General features: G+C 31.4%; 1 protein-coding gene across 4 annotated transcripts; it reads left to right on the top strand.

Moving 5' to 3' along the window:
• Window positions 1-5,926: 5,926 nt before the first annotated feature.
• Window positions 5,927-19,761, top strand: LOC129292565 (probable protein phosphatase 2C 11). Of its 4 annotated transcripts, XR_008588905.1 has the most exons (11): window positions 5,928-6,260; window positions 9,533-9,675; window positions 11,490-11,588; window positions 12,056-12,214; window positions 12,460-12,546; window positions 14,165-14,256; window positions 14,364-14,435; window positions 16,163-16,297; window positions 18,158-18,204; window positions 19,305-19,342; window positions 19,445-19,761. XR_008588905.1 is itself a non-coding variant. In XM_054930131.1 (9 exons), exons 1-8 carry the CDS (start codon window positions 6,052-6,054, stop codon window positions 16,289-16,291), a joined length of 990 nt encoding a protein of 329 aa, XP_054786106.1. In that variant the 5' UTR covers window positions 5,928-6,051; the 3' UTR covers window positions 16,292-16,297; window positions 18,158-18,565. The 4 variants fall into 4 exon arrangements, 2 of the variants coding, with proteins under 2 accessions (XP_054786107.1, XP_054786106.1); XR_008588906.1 differs by lacking the exon at window positions 19,305-19,342; XM_054930131.1 differs by lacking the exons at window positions 19,305-19,342; window positions 19,445-19,761 and having other exon boundaries at window positions 18,158-18,565.
• The last annotated feature ends 891 nt before the right edge of the window (window positions 19,762-20,652 follow it).

Here is a 20,652-nt window from a genome sequence, read left to right as displayed (position 1 = left end):
CTTTTTATCTAGAAAATCATTCATGGGAGATATTCTTAGAGTTCATCACCTCAATTCGTCATCTCTGTGTTTTCAGATGCAACACTTCTGAGTCATTTTCTCACATTTTCTGTGACCACCCTTTTTCAAGGGCAATTTGGTTTGGCTCACTATCTATTCGTTTCATCTGAAATTGCTAAAGGGGGACTTGCAAACTGGATCATGCGGATGGTTGAAGAACAAATATGCATAAATGGCAAGTACAATTTCAGAAATTCAAGAAGAACAAGAAGCAATTCTATGCTAAAAGAATCTTTCTGGATGGAGATCACATACAAAACATCCTGTTTCTCCAAGGCTCCTTATACAAAGTCTTGCATCTTTGCTACTGATGACCCCTCCACATCCAAGTTCCAAGATTGTTCTTTGTTAAAGCTTTCACATCTTTTCTCCCAGAGTCAAGTACATTTCTTCCAAGTAAGATGATAAAAAGCTTTTGGAAGAAGTCTAATAAATGAACAGAGTAAGCTATAATATTGAATAAATATTCACATCTAGTGGGGTGCTCACCACAATTTGGATTATACATACTGTACAATTTGCAAAACGTAAATTGTTTCAACTATTTGCTTGCATACATTCTTTGAGGATATAACATGTCTAGTACATAAAATCATTCTATAGGCATTTGAAAGCGACACAAAGGACATGTATGATTTGTTTTTAGCCATCTTTCAATGCAATCATGGTGATAAAAATGGTCACATGGCATTGCTGAAGCATCTCCACCATCTTCAAAACTTTCCAAGCAAATGCTACACAGGTTTGCCTTCACTTCGTCATTGGAAAGTTTCAATTTCTTGAGCGATGCCATAGCCTTGTTTGAAGCTGGAACGATAGATAATTGCTGCATGGATTGCTCTATAGCTTCATACACTTCTATCAACTCAGGATCATCGTCGCCAGACTCAATCATGTATTGATGTTCTTCATGATCTTGAGAGGGTAGTAATATATCAATATGTAATGGTATTATAAGAGCATTTGCAGTTATAGAGGGAGCACGTCGGAGTGTCTCTTGATAATAATCTATGATTTGAGATCCCAGCAGCTGAAAGTCAGGCTCATTGAGATAGTTGGATAAATTTCTGTGAAGAAATCCTGAAACATCTTCGAGTAATTCCTCGCACTGTATTAAGAAAGGAGGTTCAAACACGAGAAATGATGTTGATTCCTGAAGTCCTGTCTCAGGTGAGATCATGGAAGAAATAACTCTAAAATTGATGTCGAAATAATCTTCCATGTCGTCTTGGATGGTTGTCATCACTTCAAATCTCAACTTTGAATTGAAATGTTGGTTGGAAGGAAAATATTAATTTGTCCTGGACAAGATAAACTAATTATATATGAGAAAGAATAAATCAACAATATGATGAAGAAAATAGAAAATTAATGTAGAGAATTTATATATATAACAACCTAATCCATAAAATTAATGACCAAAATTGAAAAGATAATAAATATTTCAATCTTGAAAATTTACTCACCTCAAATTAATGGATATAAATTGTTTTTTTGGTTAAATCTTGAATACAATACTATTGCATCATGCATGTTTGTGTTTGAAAAATTTCTGTCGAGGGTCTGGTGCTGTGCGTCTTCTTTAAGCAAATTGTATCATCTAACGTGATGGGATAATGAATCTGAATTTACCACTCACATTCAATCTTAGTTGGAATAGTTATTTTTTCTGTATTCTAAATTTATTATATTTTTTGAATTTTATATTTTTGTGGATGTTATTAAAAATAAAATAAAAATCTTTAAATTTCATAGGAGAAAATATTGTTTGACATCATATGGTGAAATCCTAAGTATTGATACTTGCCTATGCTTTTTCTATATGTATTCATAAAATATCGAAATATTATTTTTAATTTTAAAAAAAATTATTTTTTGATACACATTCAATATTTTTAAATTATGAGTTAATGCTTCAAAGTCGATACTTTAAAAAAATTAAATTTTATTAGAGATGGTGACATTAAAGTTTTTATTATTAGTATCTTTTTAGTGGAGATGAATGGAATGATAACTTTGCTGGTACTTAAAATAGCAAAGTTATCTTTTGGTTCTTGCAAAAAAAAAAAAAAAAAAAATCTTTTGATGAATCAAATATAGAAACTATCTTTATATACTCATAACATATGTATTAATAGGAATTAGGTGGTAGACAATTATGTTTACACTGAACAAACATATGCTTAGTGATTATGTTTACTTAGTATTACTGTAAAGAGCTTGTATTAGAAACGTATTATATCCTACATTTTTAATATCAGCATATGCTTATCATAGATGAAATCTTTTGAGGCTTGCAAGCTAAGTAGACGAACATAACAATTACGCCAAAGGAACTTTTAAACAAGAAAAGCATAAGATTAAGGGGCAAGAAAAAACTTACTTGTTGTCGTTCCCAGATGTCTAAATCTTGCTTATCGTTGCCAAAAGTCTAAATCTTCACTCTTTAGATATAATGTGATGTGATGTGATTACTCTTCTATGAAAAATCTTATTTATAGGCTTCTCAAAGTCAATTAGAGTGATATGATTGGTCAAAAAATAAAAATAATACTTTTAAAATATGAGGTTTGAATTATCTCATTAAATCTTAAAAAAATTATTTTGAAATAATATAATATTTCTAAAAGATGAGTGTTAAAGTATGCTATTAAATCTTAAAATAATATTTTATTACTTTTGATATTTTTTATTTTTTAATAACAATTCATTATTTGAATATAATATATATATGTGTGTGTGTCATCTCACTTTCGATACTTCAAAATTTATATATAATATATTAATTTATCTTATTTTACTTTAATATTTGTTATTAGAAAATTTGTAATTGAAATTTGAATAATTTTGAATTCAGTAATGTTTTTATTTCATAATTTTTTTAAAAATATGATTTCTCTTTCATGTGATCTCTTATTTATAGACTTCTCATAAAATATTAAAATAATATCAATTTTTAAATAATATAATATACCTAAAAGATGAGTTTTTAATTATCTTATTAAATCTTAAATGATACTGTATTGCCTTTTATATTAGTTATATTTTAATAAAGATTCATAATTTGAATATAAAATTAAGCTCATCTCGCCCCTGCATTCTTTAAATTTTATATATAATATATTAATCTATCTTAGTTTAAGTTAAAATTTGTCATTTAAATTTGAATAATCTTAAATTGAGTAAATTTTTATTTTATATTGTTTTCAATGTGATTTATCATCCACGAAATCTCTTATTTACAGTTTTTTTTTTTAAATCAACTAGAGTGATATGATTGGTCAAAAACATAAAAATGATTTTTTTTTAAAAGATCAAGTTTGAATTATCTCATTGAGTCAAAAAATAGTAAATTTTTTTAAATAATATGATATTCTAAAATATGTATTTTTAATTATCTCATTAAATCTTAGAATAGTATAATACTGTATCAATCTTGATATGTATTATAATTTAATTTTTTAGAAAAAATCGGAACTAAAGCAAAAACAAAACAGACAAAACAAGACAACTAAAAATTCCTCGTTGTTATATTTTCATAACAATTCATAATGGGAATATAAAATGAATGTCATCTCACCCCTGAATAATTTAAAATTGAATAAATGAGTAAATTATTCTTAAATTTTAGGTTCAATAATATCATAAACCTTGAATTCATCTATTGTGCAAATTGTTTTCCTAACTTTTTAAAAATGGTTATTAACAGAAATTAATTTTGATTGTTAATCAACAAAAAATGATAGAAAAGACCTAAAAATTACAGTAAAGGATTAGAAATTTTTTTTGGTATTTTTGGTCATTTTTTAGGTCCTTGCTTTTCAATTTTTATGTTCTTTATTGTATTTTTTGTTCTTTTTATATAATTTTTGTTTTTTAGTCAGCTATCAGTCAAAGCTAACTTTTACTAATAACAGGGATTAGATTGTATTATTTTCAAAATTTGAGAAAAAAATTTACATAATAAATAAGTTTAGGATTTATGTTGCTATTTGAACTAAAAGTTCAAGTAATTTGTTCATTTTCCCTTTAAAATTTATTTATAATATATTAATTTATATTATTTTACTTTCATATTTGTCATTGGGGAATTTGCAATTTAAATTTGAATAATTTTAAATTTTCTATTATTTATTTTATAATTTTTCTAATATTTCAATGTACACGTATAATTTTGGCCAAAAAAATCCACGTTAATAATTACTTTGTCTCTACATTATAAAAGCATCATAATATTTTAAAATTCTCTATTTTTTAAGGTGTAACATTCCAAATTTTTAGTCTAGAATCTCAAAAATATGCCAAAATTTAGTAAGATATTAAGTCCAAGTTAAGGTGCCCTAAAATGATAGAATAGTTTTTAGGGATCAAATCATAATTTTAAAGGCTTTCTAGGACAAAAGTATAACATTTTCAAAAACTTTAAGGAGATGTTTGAAACTATGAAATGAGCAAGTTAAAATCTAAATAATGTCTAGGATAGACAACAAGAATAAACAAGGCCTAGGAGAGTAAAAAAGATATTAAAGATCAATCTCAAAGAATAATTAATAAAATTGCTAGATTAAATAAAGGTAGAGTTATTTGATAACTTTATCTTTATGTCCTAAATTTCCTAAAGAAGAATTATAGTTAAATCATATATATCGTAATAGATCTAAAAAAGACTTAGTGAAATTGTAGTTAAATTTTGAGATTGCAGTCAAATCTCATAATTTTAGTAGACCTAATAGAAAGTCATTGAGTTATAAAGTATATGGTAGTTCTCTAGAAAGATGATGGCTTGAGATGAGTTTAGAAAGCATAAACTTCTTAAATTTGATTAACTATTATAGAGAGGGTATCTTTAATTTTTTCTTAGATGGCTTAATTGTAATCAGGCTAAGAAAGGAAATGGAAGAAAAGCAAGTAAAAGTGATAGCATATTCAAGACCAAATAATAATTATTAATATTTAAAGGTTATTATATTCAACTAGATGTAATGAGATTATGAGAAAGTGCCCATGGTTAAAATTGAACAAGAGTAAACATTGACTCGAAAATGTCAATCTTAATCAAGGTCTGAATGTAATTTATGAAAGTATGAAGTCTTAAAGTGTAATTATATAAAATTATTCAATTGGAAAGAATTTAAGAAAATTGGTATATGAAAGAAGGAAATATTTGGATGAATTATATCAATTTTATTGATTAAAAATTTCCAAATAATTAATCATGAAATTTAAATTCTATTAGGGCAAGAAAATATCAACAATTGCTACCTAAATTAAATGGAGTTAAAGTACATCTTTGCCCTCATACTTTCTTTTGAGAAGCGCTATATATCCTATATTAATAAGTAGGAAATTTTTTTAAAATTATTTTTTAGATGAGCAAAAACCTCTCAACTAACTGATCACTAAGTTTGGGAATTATTAAGTTTAATAGCTTCAAAAATTTATAAATTTGACCACTAATTTTGTAATTTTGTTGTGATATATTTATAACTTTTTTTTTCAATTTTAATAGAAAAGATAAATGTTTATTTTTAAACATACTAAGTCTAATAGTTTTATAAATTTACAAAAGACCTTGCTTTTTTGAATTATGCATGTCTTTGAACATAAAAAATGAGTATTTACCTTTCTTATTAAAATTTTAAAAAAAGTTACAAATATACCATAATAAAATTATAAAATAAGGAATCACATTTATAAACTTTTAAAATGGTTAGATTCATTAAGATAAAAAAAACTTTTTTAATACTTTAAAATTGGTTGGTCTTTAATTGGCCTCAAAAAAAAAAAAATTAGTTGGTCTTTACTGTGATTCTCCAAATATTTTGAGTCAAAATACAAGAAGTGTAAGTTACACTTCGCGAAGACGACAAGGGGTAAAAGGAGCGAAATAAACGAGGCAACTAAAAACACAGCAGGTCTGAAGAACAAAGCAAGACGGAAAGGCGGAAGAATTCGAAGGAAATGTACGCTTGTTGACACTGAAATGGCAGAATGATTACAGATACGGACCTTCCTGCCCCTCCCACTGCTTCGGCCTCTACAGACTCTGCTTCAGCCTCTTCCAATGCGGCGGACTCATCATCCCACTTTGCTTCCGCTTCGTCTTCCGCCGATTCCGGTCAAGCAGTACAGCCGCCGGCACCGAAACTTGTGATTTCCTCCATGGATTCCAATTCTATCTTCAGCGGTGGCGGTATCAGGTGGGTCCCACTTTTCGCTCTTGATTGTGCGTTGAATTCGGTTGTTTCTTTGAAATTTTCAACCTATCAAATTCATTCGGTCTTCCCCTTTCCTTGTTGGGCTTGATTTGACTGCATATTGGGTTTTCAAGTTTTTATGGGGGAATTATGAATAGGATGGAGGTCTCTTATCATGCCTGAATGTTGTTAGCATATCTTCGTCATGGTACATGGCAAGTGGGGGATTTGTGCATAGCAATTTGTATAATGTTGCTCCTACATTAGTGAATTCGGTTCATCATTTGGCTGTATGTTGGGTTTTCAAGGATTTGTCAGGAACATCTTGAATATATTAAGATTCATATAAAGATTTCTTCTTGTTCTTGAATCTTATTTTGCATCATGGTCTGTACGAACCAGATAAATTTGTTAACTTTTGTGATTAAGTTGTTGAAATCAGTTGTTAGTGGAGATAGATTGAGGTTGAGGTTGAGGTTGGAGACAGTATTGAAAGATTAAGCTTATGAGTAATTCAGTGAAATTGTGGGAAAGAGTGATTGCACATAAGTTGAGGTTGGAGATTGTTATTTTTGAGAACTAATTTGATTTCATCCCGGGAAGGCCTATGAAAGATTCAATTTATCTACTAAAGGGATTAATGGAGAAGTATCAAAACAAAGGTAAAGACCTACATATGGTTTTCATTGATTTGGAAAAAAAGAGTATGATGGTGTACTAAGAGAAGTACTTTGAAAGGCCTTGAAAAAGAAAGGAGTTCGGGTTGCTTATATTAAATTTATACAAGATATGTATGAAGAGGCAGCAACCAATGTAAGAATATTTGGCGGTGAGACAAGGGACTTTCCTATAAGGATTGACTTACATCAAGGATCATCTTTGAGCCCTTACTTGTTTGACCTTGTTTTAGATGTTCAGATTGAACATATTCAAAAGAAAATTCCAAATTGCATGCCTTTTGTGGATGACATAGTTCTCCTTGTTGAGTCAGGAGAAGAAATTAATGCTTTAATAGGAATAAGATGGAATATATGAATTGTAATTTTAATAAGAGGTCAATAAGTAGTAATTTAAAAGTGAGATTGAGAGATTAGATCGTATCACAAGTGAAAAAATTTAGATATTTGGGAGTGATTATTCAAAATGATGGTGAAATTGATGGGGATGTTGTGCATATGATACAAGGTGGGTGGTTTAAATGGAGAAATACTAAAGGAGTTATTTGTAATTGGAAGATACCAAATAAGCTTAAAGGAAAGTTTTATTTGTTTACTATAAGACCAACCATGTTATATGATAGTGAATGTTGGGCTTTAAAGGGACAACAAGAGCATGAAATTAGAGTAATAGAGATAAGAATATTAAGATGAATATGTGAGTATGCATAAAAAGATAAAATCCATAATGAACATCTATTGAGGAGAAAATACTGAAAAATCATTTGAGATGGTTTATATATGCATAGAGAAGGCCATTAGAGGCCTCGATGAGGAGAGTATAATAGATAGTGTTGAGCTTTGTAGAGAGGAATAGAGAAAGACTAAGGAAAACACTCATCTAAGTTGTTGAATGAGACCTTTTGATTAACAAAATTTTTTAAAAGTTTAGTTGCTGATAGATCACAATGGCATCATGCAATTCATGGAGCCGATCCCACCTAGTCGGATAAGACTTGTTGTTATTGTTGTTGTAGTTGTTATTGTAGATAAAAAAATAAGGCAGGAATTCATTCAATGGTGGTTTCAACATTTTAGTGTCTGTGAATCCATGCAATTCTGAATGAATAATCATGGGATATTTCTATACAGACCAAATTGCCTTTAAAGGGGATTGACTTGATATTCCGGAGATCTACTTTTGTGTGTTAAGTTTCTGTAAGTGTGGGAATTTTTATTTGCATCCTCTAGGTCAAACAGTGCTCTTATAGGACAGCATTTAGGTGTTTCTAGTTGTGAATTAGTCATTCTTTGAAAATATTTTTAACGTTAATACTAGTGTCTAATGATTGATATCTAAGTGTTTCTAGCTCATTGTGATATTGGTTCAAATTTGCGTTTAATGATTTGGTTGAGCGCACCTACAATTTTCATGCCACAAAGGTAAAGGATTTAGATAAACATGTCAATTGAGGGAGAATTTCTGATCCGCTTCTTTCCAAAGATCTATTAATTATGTAGTATTTCTCCACAAAGCCACCAGTGGATGCAGACCTTTATAAGCTGTTGTGTTTAAAGGTTTTGAGAGTCATTAGGTGCAAAAGGTCTCTTGGCATGGTGCTGTGTCTGCAGGCTTATAGTGTCTATGGTTTGAACAGAATGTTTGTGTTTTCAATAAAAATTTCTCTCAGCAAATGTTCTTTGGCAAAGAATTATTTCTTGGCCTCTGTCTTGCCGTCCAGTCAATAAATGGTTATTTAAGAGGAGTTTTCTTTGAGGATTTGCAAAGTTATCGCAAACCTTTTTTTGATTTTCATTTGAAATTGTTCGGAAAATTGGACCTCCAAAATTTAACTGTTTTTATGGTAAGTAGGACAAATTTGGTGTGTAGATCTTGCCCTTACTAATTACTGATTGATAATTTTCTTTTATCCCCCCTACTATTTTATGTATCTCCATTGTTTCGGTTAAAACTTGATGTAAAAAACTGAAAACCTTTTGTTGGACAAGTTTCAGAGTAACTTGCCGGATTTAACAAACAGTAGCCTTGCCAGTTGATTTCAATTGGGCAATAAATGCTTTCTTCCGGGCCTTGAAATTTTTTCCAATAGCTTCTTCTACCTGCTGTCTTTCAGCTGATTTGCTTAGAAGTTTTGACTACCACCCTAATACTTAAATCTTCCTTTCATTAATCCACTGACATAATCTCTTAACAGTACAATTTGTGTTCAGAAACTAAAACTAGGTAAAACTGAGGTTTGGAATAGAAACCGTTTTTTAATCACTGACCAAATAAAATTTGAGGGGGTTATGAACATATTTATGCTATTTTTATCATAGAAGATACCACGTACTAAGTATTTTTAGTTGTTCTTACTCTTTTATACGCTAGAGGAGGGATATCATGAAAATGTGTGATGGTATGAAAGATTTCTCTTTCCACCCCTTTTTGATAAAGGATATATTTCATGAGTATTGTATTACTAGGACTTTGGAAGTTCCTAAGACTGATTAAAAACACCAGGATATGTGGGATTTCCTTCAATAGTTTGTTTATGTTGTTATTGGTTTTAAAACAATCAACTACATGAGAGACTAAAGTTGTCTATCTTTTATTAGCTGTCTCTCGGGAAGTCGAAATGGAAGATTCAGTTATGGATATTCCAGTTTCAAGGGTAAAAGGACTTCAATGGAGGATTTCTATGAGACAAGGGTATCAGAGGTTGATGGTCAGATGGTTGCCTTTTTTGCTGTTTTTGATGGTATGTTGAAAGCTCCTGTTTTCCAGCACACAAGTTTCTTATTTATTTATTTATTTATTTTTTCGGTAAAAAGTAAAAAGCAGTTCGTTATCTAGATGTGTTATGATATTGTTTTTAATATTTTGTGGAATAAAATTGAGAAAAGGGTGTTACCTTTTCTTGTCTGCTTCAACTTATAGCAATTTAGAACACAGCTGCAAAGAGGGATATAAATGAAAGAACAAGGGAGAAACACGAGGGATGAGGGAGATCTGAGGGAGAAAGGAGAGGAGCGGAAGAATATGAGGGATTGGGCAAAATTCTGAACCAACATTTTCGTTCCCCCAAAAAACTACTGTATATACAATAGCACAGGCCTTTATATGGGAGCGTATAGGATAAAGAGATAGAAATAATAAAAGTAAGAAAATACTTAAAAATCAGAAAATATATAATTCTAAATAATCTGTTATCTCTTATATTTTTCTTTAGTTGTTAACTTATCAGTAATAAAAATCTTTTGTCACGTTTCATCTGCTGCTATATGGCTTGAGACAAAGTTAGGAAACTTACTTCTTTTGTTCATGATGGATTCTTACAATTCTTAAAGTTATTAAATTTAAAAAAAGACAAAAATTCACAAGGGTTTGGTGGATTATCTTCTGGTTTTACCTTTTGGAATTACGAGTTTAAGATGGTGGGGGTTGGGCTTTTAGCTCAAGTAACACAGAAACATGATAACCAAAGTCAGTTCACAAATACTGTATTAGCCTAGAATTCCTAAATCAGTAAGTTAGAATTTACTTTTTCCAAATTAGAGAGACTTTACGCCATTCTTTTTGGCTTATATAGATTATTGGAAACTGGAGATTCCGTCACACGGCTGCAAATAAATATGAAATAGTAATTCCTAGAATCCAGTTGATCTCCTAGACTGATGAATTGGTTACCTACTACTATCAAGTTAACTAATCTGTGAACTGAACATAATGAATAATGTGACTCACTGTAGAGTCCATGCAGCGCACAGAAAAAATGTCTAGTTCTATACTATATCTGAATGGAATCTGATGTAACTGTGAGATATGGTCAGACCTACAAGAGGAGATCAAGGGGGTGGGTGGGTGTAGAAAAGAAATACCCAGTGGGTCAGAGTTAATATCCTAAGGATCCAGAAATTAAGGATTAAGCCGTGATGTATGGTATGGTGGCTTAGACTCAGTTCAGATACGAGGGTCATCTTTTGCTTGCTTTGTTTTGCTGTTGCTGTTTTGGTTAGCACTCAAGAATGTTTTTGTAAGTTAGAAGTGAGGAGAGTGCTGGTCTCTTGAGCACCAATGAGAGACCTTGTTCTTATTTCTGTGTTATTTCCTTTTGCTTGTAATTTTCATTCATAGGGAATAGGGTTTTGGCCAGAATTAGTGAGTTTCTCTTTTGTAACACTGATTCGATACTTATATCTTAATATCAAAACCTCAGTATTTCCCTCATTTATTCTCTTCTTGCATTTAAGGTTCTGTTGAAAGCATTTAATATAGAGCAGAGCTGTATCAGAATCTAGCCTATATCTTATATTCATCTCTATTTCCGATATTCTTTGTCCCATGCCTAATGCTCTGTCCTTGTAAAATTATTTAGGTATTTTAGGAACATGTATTAGAAATATAAAAATTTATCAAATTTCAATTAGTATTTGGATTATGGATATTTGCTTTGGATTTGGATCTAGATGTCTAAAATCTGTATATCTACCTGCCTCTTGTCATTCTTTCTCATGATTGTTCTTTATTTTACCTCGTTTATTCATATGTCTACTTGTTTTTGTTTCTCATCAGGTCATGGAGGTTCTCGGACTGCTGAATACCTGAAAAAGAATCTCTTTAAGAATATAAGTAGCCATCCTGACTTTATCAAAGACACAAAGACGGCTATTGGTATGACTGTATGAACAACATTTTTATATCATGTTTTTTAGGCAGGCTTCACGCTGTGCACAAAAGTCATAAAAGAAGGGGGCTGGGGAAAGAAGAATAAAAAGAGAGATAAGGCAAGGAGGAAAAAAATGGCACAGCATGTGAGCCATGGCTAATGTGGTTTGAGAGTTTTTTTAAGGGATTATTAATTGTCAGTTAATTGTCATGGTTAGTTTAGTGAAGGAAGCAAGTTAAGATAACTAGCTTATTTTATTACCTGCTAATCCACCTGAACAGTGTGAATAAGGGTTAGTAATGATGAGATTAACTGTTGATGCATACAAAATCTGTTTGGATGCTTGAGGCTATCAGTTCTGTTCTCTGTTCCTTACTATATGGTGTAAAGTACATGGCCATGCTGTTTTCCTACCTGGGCTATCTTGAAGAAGAAATTTGTTCGCTTTCTTATAATTTTTTCGTTATTGCAGTTGAAGCATTTAAACAGACAGATGTCGATTACCTAAAAGAGGAAAAGGATCATCATAGAGATGCTGGGTCCACTGCATCAACAGCTGTATTGATGGGGGACCGAATTGTTGTTGCCAATGTTGGTGATTCTAGAGTAGTTGCTTCTAGGGCTGGTTCAGGTTGGTGCCTTCTCAGTTTTTGGCATGCAGAACCAATTAGGTTTGAATTTGGAAGAAACTTAATATTCCCAGTATGTTGATCAATGGAAACATAAAGTTGTCCTGCAAAGGTGGTTTAGGATGGCTTAAGTTTAGGGCGTTGTGCTGTTTTAAATGTTATAAAATACACACATCAACATTCAATTTGATGTTTGCCCCCGTTTTCTTTCTTTTCTGTCGTGTGAATTTTTTGGGTCTTGTTGTAGCTGTCCCTTTGTCAATTGATCACAAACCTGATAGATCTGATGAACGTCATAGAATCGAAGAGGCTGGGGGATTCATCATTTGGGCAGGTATTTTTGCTCTTGTATCTTTTTTTTTAAATATTATTTTTGTTTGGTTGTTACCAGTGCTCTACTGACCCGTATCTTGTCTTTCATCTATGAGTTATGGGTATCTAATATTTGATTCTGGAGTCAGTGCAGTTGGAAGCAATTACACGTTAGAGACCTTGTGTGGGTTAATTTAATGGCTTGTAAACCGTACTAGGACAAGGAAATTTCTAGTAGCGTCTCTGTTTGGCAATAGTAAGCTTTCTGAGGAGGGTTGCATGCTAATGAATTGAACTGTTTGTGAACTACTCAGGTTTGACTGGTCCTGTGTTCGGGTTAGCCTCAACTCATTTATTAAATGAACAAGCTTGAACAACATACCAAGCTTTTTAATTAGACGAGCCTAGTTTTAAAATTTGTTATTTCACTTGTTAAGCATGGGAACAGCTAGATTAGCAATAAATTGTTATTTTATCTGATTGACTGCAATCATATGTAGATTTATTGAAGAATAGAATTGCAAAAGTTTATCATCATATATATATATTTTATAATTTTTTTTTTTACATACAATACATAGATATTGCATAAAAAGTTTATGATTTTTAATTTAGTTTTGCTTAATATGTGTATGTAAATATAATCTTCTATTTATTGTATTAATTGTAATCCGTTTCAATCTGGTTCATTTATCAAATAAACTGAACTTGACCACAAGTTTTTGTTTGTTTAAAGCTTGGTTTTGTATTTGGGCTTGCTCCATCTTCACTGGATAAGTTTTGTCGTGCTAAAAGCTTGGCCTGGCCTAGCTCATCTAGAGCCATGCTTCTGAAAAGAGTAGGCTGTCCAGCTACAGGCGTAGATGGTGAAATAGGAGACTGCTAGTTACTAGGAACTTTTTAACCACCTACTGTTCATAGATATATTTCTATTCTATCGAAATTATCTTTAGCAGTGAAGGATTTAAGAATTATAGGTAAACAATAAGATGAACTGATTAGGAGTCAAGTATTTTAGTTTAGAGGGAAGATGTTTTGGTCGAACATGTGATGCAAATTTGGGAATTTTTTTTTTCCTCTTTCATGGAAGTAAAACTTTACTGGTTGGCTCTTATAGAGAAAGCAAGTATGATTGTATTTTTTGCAATTTCTGCAGAATTTCATTTCATGGATAACACTAATAGTATGTTTGGATTAATGAGGATTTGGATTTGGACTAAATCCTTCATTTGGATACACAAAAATTTATGAGTTCAAATCCAAATCTATTTTAAATTGTAATTCCTTTGTAATTTCAAATTCCCTCTACATTCTAGTCATTTAAAATTCTAGTCACTTTGAACATGTTCTTTTTGTATTTTTACTATTGATATTTCTTTGACCATCATATCTTTCCTCATATCTTATTGATTAAAAAGTATAAATAAACTTGTCATTTTTAATTTTTTATTTTTGTTTCAAATCTTAGTTCATCTCTCTTCTTCATTTGAAATTTTTTAAACTACCCAAATAAAGTATTTTAAATACATGGATTTCAAATGTGAGATTTGAAATGCAAGATTTAAAATCTAAAATTGAAATATAAATTCATCAATCCAAACGCCACCAAAAGTTGTTCACCCTCCTGCATATCTTGACAGGCACATGGCGGGTTGGTGGTGTTCTAGCTGTTTCCCGTGCATTTGGTGACAAATTTCTCAAGCCATATGTTGTTGCTGATCCAGAAATTCAGGTTGTCTAAAATTATAAGCTTGACCTCTCTTTGTTAACCCTGTATTGTCGTATATATCCTATCTAGTCTGCTAACTTCCCACCCTTTTCATTACTTTTGTGGCTTAGGAAGAAGAGATTGATGGTGTAGATTTTATAATAATAGCTAGTGATGGACTTTGGAATGTCATATCAAACAAGGTCAGTTTATCTTACACGCTAACTATTAGCTAAACTTAAATCATTTGTTTTAAAAAAGGAAAATAGAATGAATTTGATTTTGTGAACTACTACACTCCCTTTGATCCTATTTATCATGTGCTTTTAATGAATCACTTAAATTAAGAAAAGTGGATAAAATTTGTTGAGTGTTGATTTTTTCAAAAATTATCACAATAATTTAAAATCACTTTAAGTAAATGGTGTGCAGGGCTTTTTTTCCCCCAGCACATAAAGTAAAAAAATTCTTCAATAGAAATAAGTTATATTATAATAAAGTATAATAATATATATATATATATATATATAAAGGGGAATAAAATATATGAAGAATAACAAATAACTATCATAGAATTAAAGTATATTACAATTTGAACTCTGGATGTAATACAATGCTATGTGCATAGTTACTTCATAAAATTTTCAGCCAGCCAATTCTCTTAACAATGACTTCGTCTTAACATTAATTGCACATATCACTTACTTCTTCTTAAGCAAATCTGATGGAGGCTTGGTAGTATGGGATACCAAGCCCCATATTAAGTAGTATGGGACGCTCCATGGTGGTATATAAGTGGGTTGGTTTCTCATCTCAATAGTTAGCTTTTGGAGTAGGATTCCCTATCCCAATTGGGTACACATCAATTGGTATCAGAACCTTGTTGTCAACAGTTCCAAAGAGGGCTAGCTATGGAGGGTTTTGACTAGAAGGAGGTTGAGTTAAGGGCTGTGGAGTGCAACCACCAGGACATCGGCTTTCTATGGGGGGCCACTTAATGGAGACTCAGTAGTATGAGATACCAAAATCCCACATAGAGTAGTATGGAATGTTCAATGTGAAATACAAGTGGGTTGGTTCTCTTGCTTTAGTAGCTAGCTTTTGGGGTAGGATTTTCTATCCTACTTAGGTACCCATCAAAATCTTTTAACATATAAGGACTAATCACCTTTTCACTTAGTAGTCTTTATGCTTTGCCAGCTTCATAGTATCTTCAATTTTTCATTGCATGCTACCTTGCCAGTTGCTTGTGCGAATTTGCATGCATTTTGAATTTTTCTTTTTATTCTTGTTCCAGAATAAATCATACAATGTCATAGTCAATAGTTTATAGAGTTCAAATGTTGTACTTTGTTTGCTTAAATATCCACTCCCTTTGTTTAAAAACACAAGGCATTTTTAGTTTTTTAAAATGTAATTAATGAGTTTTCTCTAGAAATACCCTTAATAAATAAATTATTAAATCCTTCACTTTTAAGTGAGACACTTTATCAAATAAAGGCAGATATGGAAAGATGGTGTTAGTTTAAAAACAATTAACTAAGTTATTGGCGGTGTAATATGATTAAAAATGCCTTATATATTTTTTAATGGAGGGAGTAGTGACTATTTGGTGTAGAAGCTACTTTCAAGGGCTTGCTTCCAAATTTAAGAGGCAAAACGGTAGGGACTTGTTTTGGTCAATCCGGGAAGTGTATTGATTTGTAGCCTTTTGTTGTCAGATTCAATTTAGCCTTTGACATTTCCCAGAGCAAAATTCGTAACCTTCTATCCTTCTCATCTATGATTTTGATGCATGAACTAATTGACTTGCATTTGAAACCTGTTATACATATACACTTACAACACATATGGATATGGATGAGACAGTTTTGGTGTTTTATTATTATAAACTGAAATAAATCTGTTTATCCTGTCCCTTATCTTTCAGGAAGCTGTGTCTTTGGTGCAAAACATAACAGATGCTGAAGCGGCATCCAGAGAACTTATTAAAGAAGCCTACACACGAGGAAGTTCAGACAACATTACTTGTTTGGTCGTTCGATTTGATTTATCTTGAGCTTAGGTATGTATAACTACTGTGAAGGCTTAATTTCACTTGTTGCTATACATAGTAATTTTAGACCTGCATTGTCTTGAAGGCCTATATATAATTTGTTTAGAAGTTAAAATATACAAAACTCTCCTAGATTTTAATGCAGTTGCACAAAATTCTCTCTCTCTCTCTCTCAATGTTTTTTTTTTTTTAAGTAGAAACTGGATACGTTATTTAAAAAAAAAATGAAAAGTCAAATACAACGGACAAAAGCTAAAGAGAAAACCTAAAATCTTTCATCACTCTCCATCTCCAATAAAAGAGGAAGGATGATCAAAGACATAAAAAATGGAGTTTGCAAGTGAGCATGACTAGCTAGTCTATGAGCTTGATAGTTCTTTTCTCTATACGTAAAAGTAGTATGCACGTTCCAATCCCTATTTAGCATATTCACAAGCTGCTGCACAACGTCCTGGTAGGGATGAATCACTAAAAAGATCCACGTTCTTTAGATTATGAAACCAACAGAGTTCTAATCCTCTTACCATGGCTTGGATCTGGACTGAGTCAAGCTTTCTGTGAAAACCAAAAAGCCATCTATTATGAGAGTCCTTAATTACTCCTTTTCATGTGGCATTCCCATTTGGCATAACTGAACCATCTGTTTCAAGCCTGACAAAACCGCCCCAGAGATACACGTTTACTTTCCAACAAAATGTAAGTCTGAAACAGCTTTAAATAAGCAACTGGAGGCAGTTATTGGAGTGATATCCTCCTCTAACTCAAAAAGGCGTTTGCATCTTAGAACCCAAAGGTCCCAACATATATAGGCAAAATGTGAACTCCAGCAAATTTTTCTAGTGTGATCTGTACCAAGTTCATTCTTCAGATTCCGTTTTATCCAGTCTTGGATGCCTTTTGTTGTGAAGTCGCTCCAATGCTCCTGCTTCTCAAGATCAGTCCAGATTTCTTTGGCTATCTAGCAGTCCTGGACAATGTGTAGGCAGGTTCCAGTATCATCACATCCGAAGGGGCAGGAACATGATTTTCCAAATCCTCTCCTCGTTCAAAGATCAGCAGTGTGTAATTTGTTTTTGCTCTTAGCAAGCAGCCACCTGAACGTTTTGAGCTTTTCAGGAACCGCAAGTTGCCAAATCCTTTTCCATAAGCTATCTTCCTCACCATATGTGCCTGAAAAAAGAAAGGAATGTGCAGATTTTACGGAAAAATTACCATCAAAAAATTACCCCCCTCGCCTTTAAAAGTTAAAATTGACCTCCCTAACCTTTTGATTTTGGAACAATTATATTAAAGTCTCACATAAGGAAATTAATTGCCACAAGGTCCATTGACAACTGAACTAAATTGTATTGATAACACAACCAATTGTTAATGCAGTTTAGTTCAGTTGTCAATGAATCTTATAGTAATTAATTCCCTTGTGTGGGACCTAATTATAATTCTCCCTTTGATTTTTTAACTACAAACTTTCCTACTGTTATTTTTTAGTTATTTTATTAACAGAAGTTATCAGGTCATATATTTAAAAAAGATATATAGCAGCTCACGTGACGGTCAATGTGAGTTAATAATAACATAAAAATTATGGATAAAATTTTTATAAAGCTGTTGTTAGCTTTCATTAGATGTCACATAAGTTGCTATATGTCTTTTTTGTTTTTAACATGATATGAAAACTTCTATCAATAAGATAACTAAAAAACTACGGCAGGGGAGTTTGTAGTGAAAAAAATAAAAAGTGAGGAAAGTTAATTTTAAACTCTTAAAGATGATAAGGGTTCTGTGTAACTCTCAAAATTTAGGAGAGTTTGTATATTTTAGTCTTGTTTAAATTACCTACACTAATTACAGTTCATCTTGACATTGCAGTTTTCTGAAGTTCATGGTGCTACAAGTTGGAAAGTGTGAAAAAGCTTGTAAGTTCATCTCTTTCTCCATTATATGACTCCGTTTGTGGCCCCCACATTTGTTAATAGGATCCTTTCACATGTAAAATAGGACTTTCTTCTAATTATTTCAGATGTAGTATCTTATTTGTAGTCTCTCTTTGTAGCCATTTGTTCATATGATTGCTAGCTCTGATGGAGAAATTGACCACAAAATATGTGGCTTTTTATTAGCCTTGGTCGGTCATTAATGACATTTAATTCTCCATTGCGCATGTATCATAAGCAGTTATCAACTTGTTCTTGTACTCGTTGAATTAGAATTTTCGCGTGAGAAAAAGCAAACTGTGCCATATTTATTTATCATGGATAATTATATTTGTTCTTCATAGTTTGATTTTCTTGACCAAAGCATGTACACGAAGTGTCTGTGGGAAATAAAACAAAGTCCCAAAGTTCTTTAGTTTACCACAAGATGATTCGAGAAAACTAGAAGACAGATAACAAAATGCAGAAACAAATGCAAAGCTTTTCACAAATAAAATACATGTGAAGTATCACCAATGGGGGTTGGGCTGATAAAGCATAATAGTGTCTTACAATCCGTGTAACCGACTTTATTTGGTGGGATAAAACTTGTTGTATCACTAACAAGGATCGAGTCTAATAGAAGGGATTAGTTTCTTATAATGTGACAAGCTAAAGTTCAAATCCTTGTTTAATGATGATCCTCTTCTTTTATGAAAACACTTGATGGTATTTCAACTACTCGATTGGACCAACCTGAAGAAATATGAGTGGCTTCGATTGCTGTATATTTAGGTTGTGTTCCAATGAAATGCACACATTCTTTTTGTTTGTGGTCTTAACAAGATACAACAGTCTATCCTAATCGAATGTCACTCCAATGGAAGATTCATTGCCTTCATAATTATGGAATGCTTTGGAAAAAGGGTTGTTGAACCAGGAATTATGAAAAGCACAACAAGCAACATGTCTAATGCCATTACACTTGTAACAAACTATCGTGATACATTCATAATGGATGGAAATATTTGCAGAGAGACTTGATGATTGTTTTTAAGACACCATTCATACACAAAGAATTGTCTAATTTGTTTTATCTATAGATATCTTTTATTGAAGGCAATCATATTTTACGCAGAATGTGAGTATATCGTTTATTAAGTATCTTAATTCATTATGTTGTGAGAATCTAATCCCTTTCACTAGATTAAAATTTAACAAAAGTCTTGACTTTGATCCACAGGAATGAAATAAACAGCCCTCATCCCAATCAATAAGTTGTCCAAGTGATTGTGGAATCTTTGAAGTGTAGAGATCAAGTGGTAACCCAATAACATGAACCTAGATAGGGACATGAAAGGATAAATAAAGAGACCATCGTTGAAGGACAAGTAAATTGCCTTGGGATATCCATGGCCTTGTTGAGTTCATGAATTTAATATCCATAGAAGAACACAAAAACAAGACAAAGTGGTTATTTACCGAAGTATTGAACAACTTGAGTATCACTCCTAAGATTCCATCATTTATGAATAAGAGCAAGGAACTTGCTTGGATGAATTCTTCTATTGTCTAGTACTCTTGCAAACATGTGATAGTGTATTAGAGATAAAATAAGTTTCACATTGAGAAATTAAAAGATAAATCATAAATATATATAATGACTGGGATATGTTTAATCATATGGTTTAAGTTACTTTGGTGAGATAAATTATCATTAAGCATATTTAATATAAAGAATGAGATATTGTATCAAGGGCCATTTGATTGAGAACAAAAAACAAGAACACAAAAAAAAAAAAAAGAAATGAAAGATAATGGGGGGAAAAACAAGAGCTTAAAATGAGAGTGAAGAAGAAAGGAAATTGAGTTGGCCTAAAGTTTCTAACACTAAAAAAAGTACAACCTCAATCAAGAAGAAAAATGATTAAAAAAAAAGTAATAGGGAGAATATTAAAAATAAAAGAAGTCCTATATTGAGAAATTTAAAAATAAACTATTAATATATAAAGCTTAGAATGTGTTTATTTAAGTTATTTTTATGAGATAAACTATCTTTAAACATACTTAATATTTTCTCTAATCCTATTTATAGTGCAAAGAGAGAATAATTTATTTGGTCCTATTTATAAGCCATGTCATTAAATTTTTATCATAAATTTTTTTTACCCTCTATTGAATGTTGGAGAGAGAAAATATATTATTGAAGGTGTATATTTAATAGAAGCAAAGTTGAGAACTTATTAAATTTTAAGACAGAGTTAATAAGTTTTAAAGTTTTACTTAATACTGAAAAAATATGTTGGAAGTAACTTATAAATATGATCAGAGTAGTATAAAAAAAGTTGACATTGCTTTAACAACATAACTGATGTTGTCTTTGGTGAAAATTATAGGAATCAGATGACCAAGTTGAATGCATCCTTCTTGTAAATAGGAACCGAAGGAAAA

This window comes from Prosopis cineraria, unplaced genomic scaffold, assembly GCF_029017545.1.
Source record: "Prosopis cineraria cultivar Desert tree isolate PC_DT_omini unplaced genomic scaffold, ASM2901754v1 PC14, whole genome shotgun sequence".
In the NCBI taxonomy this organism is placed as follows: Eukaryota; Viridiplantae; Streptophyta; class Magnoliopsida; order Fabales; family Fabaceae; genus Prosopis; species Prosopis cineraria.
Note: the sequence above shows the minus strand (reverse complement) of the source record. Positions and strands in the feature narration are given on the sequence as shown.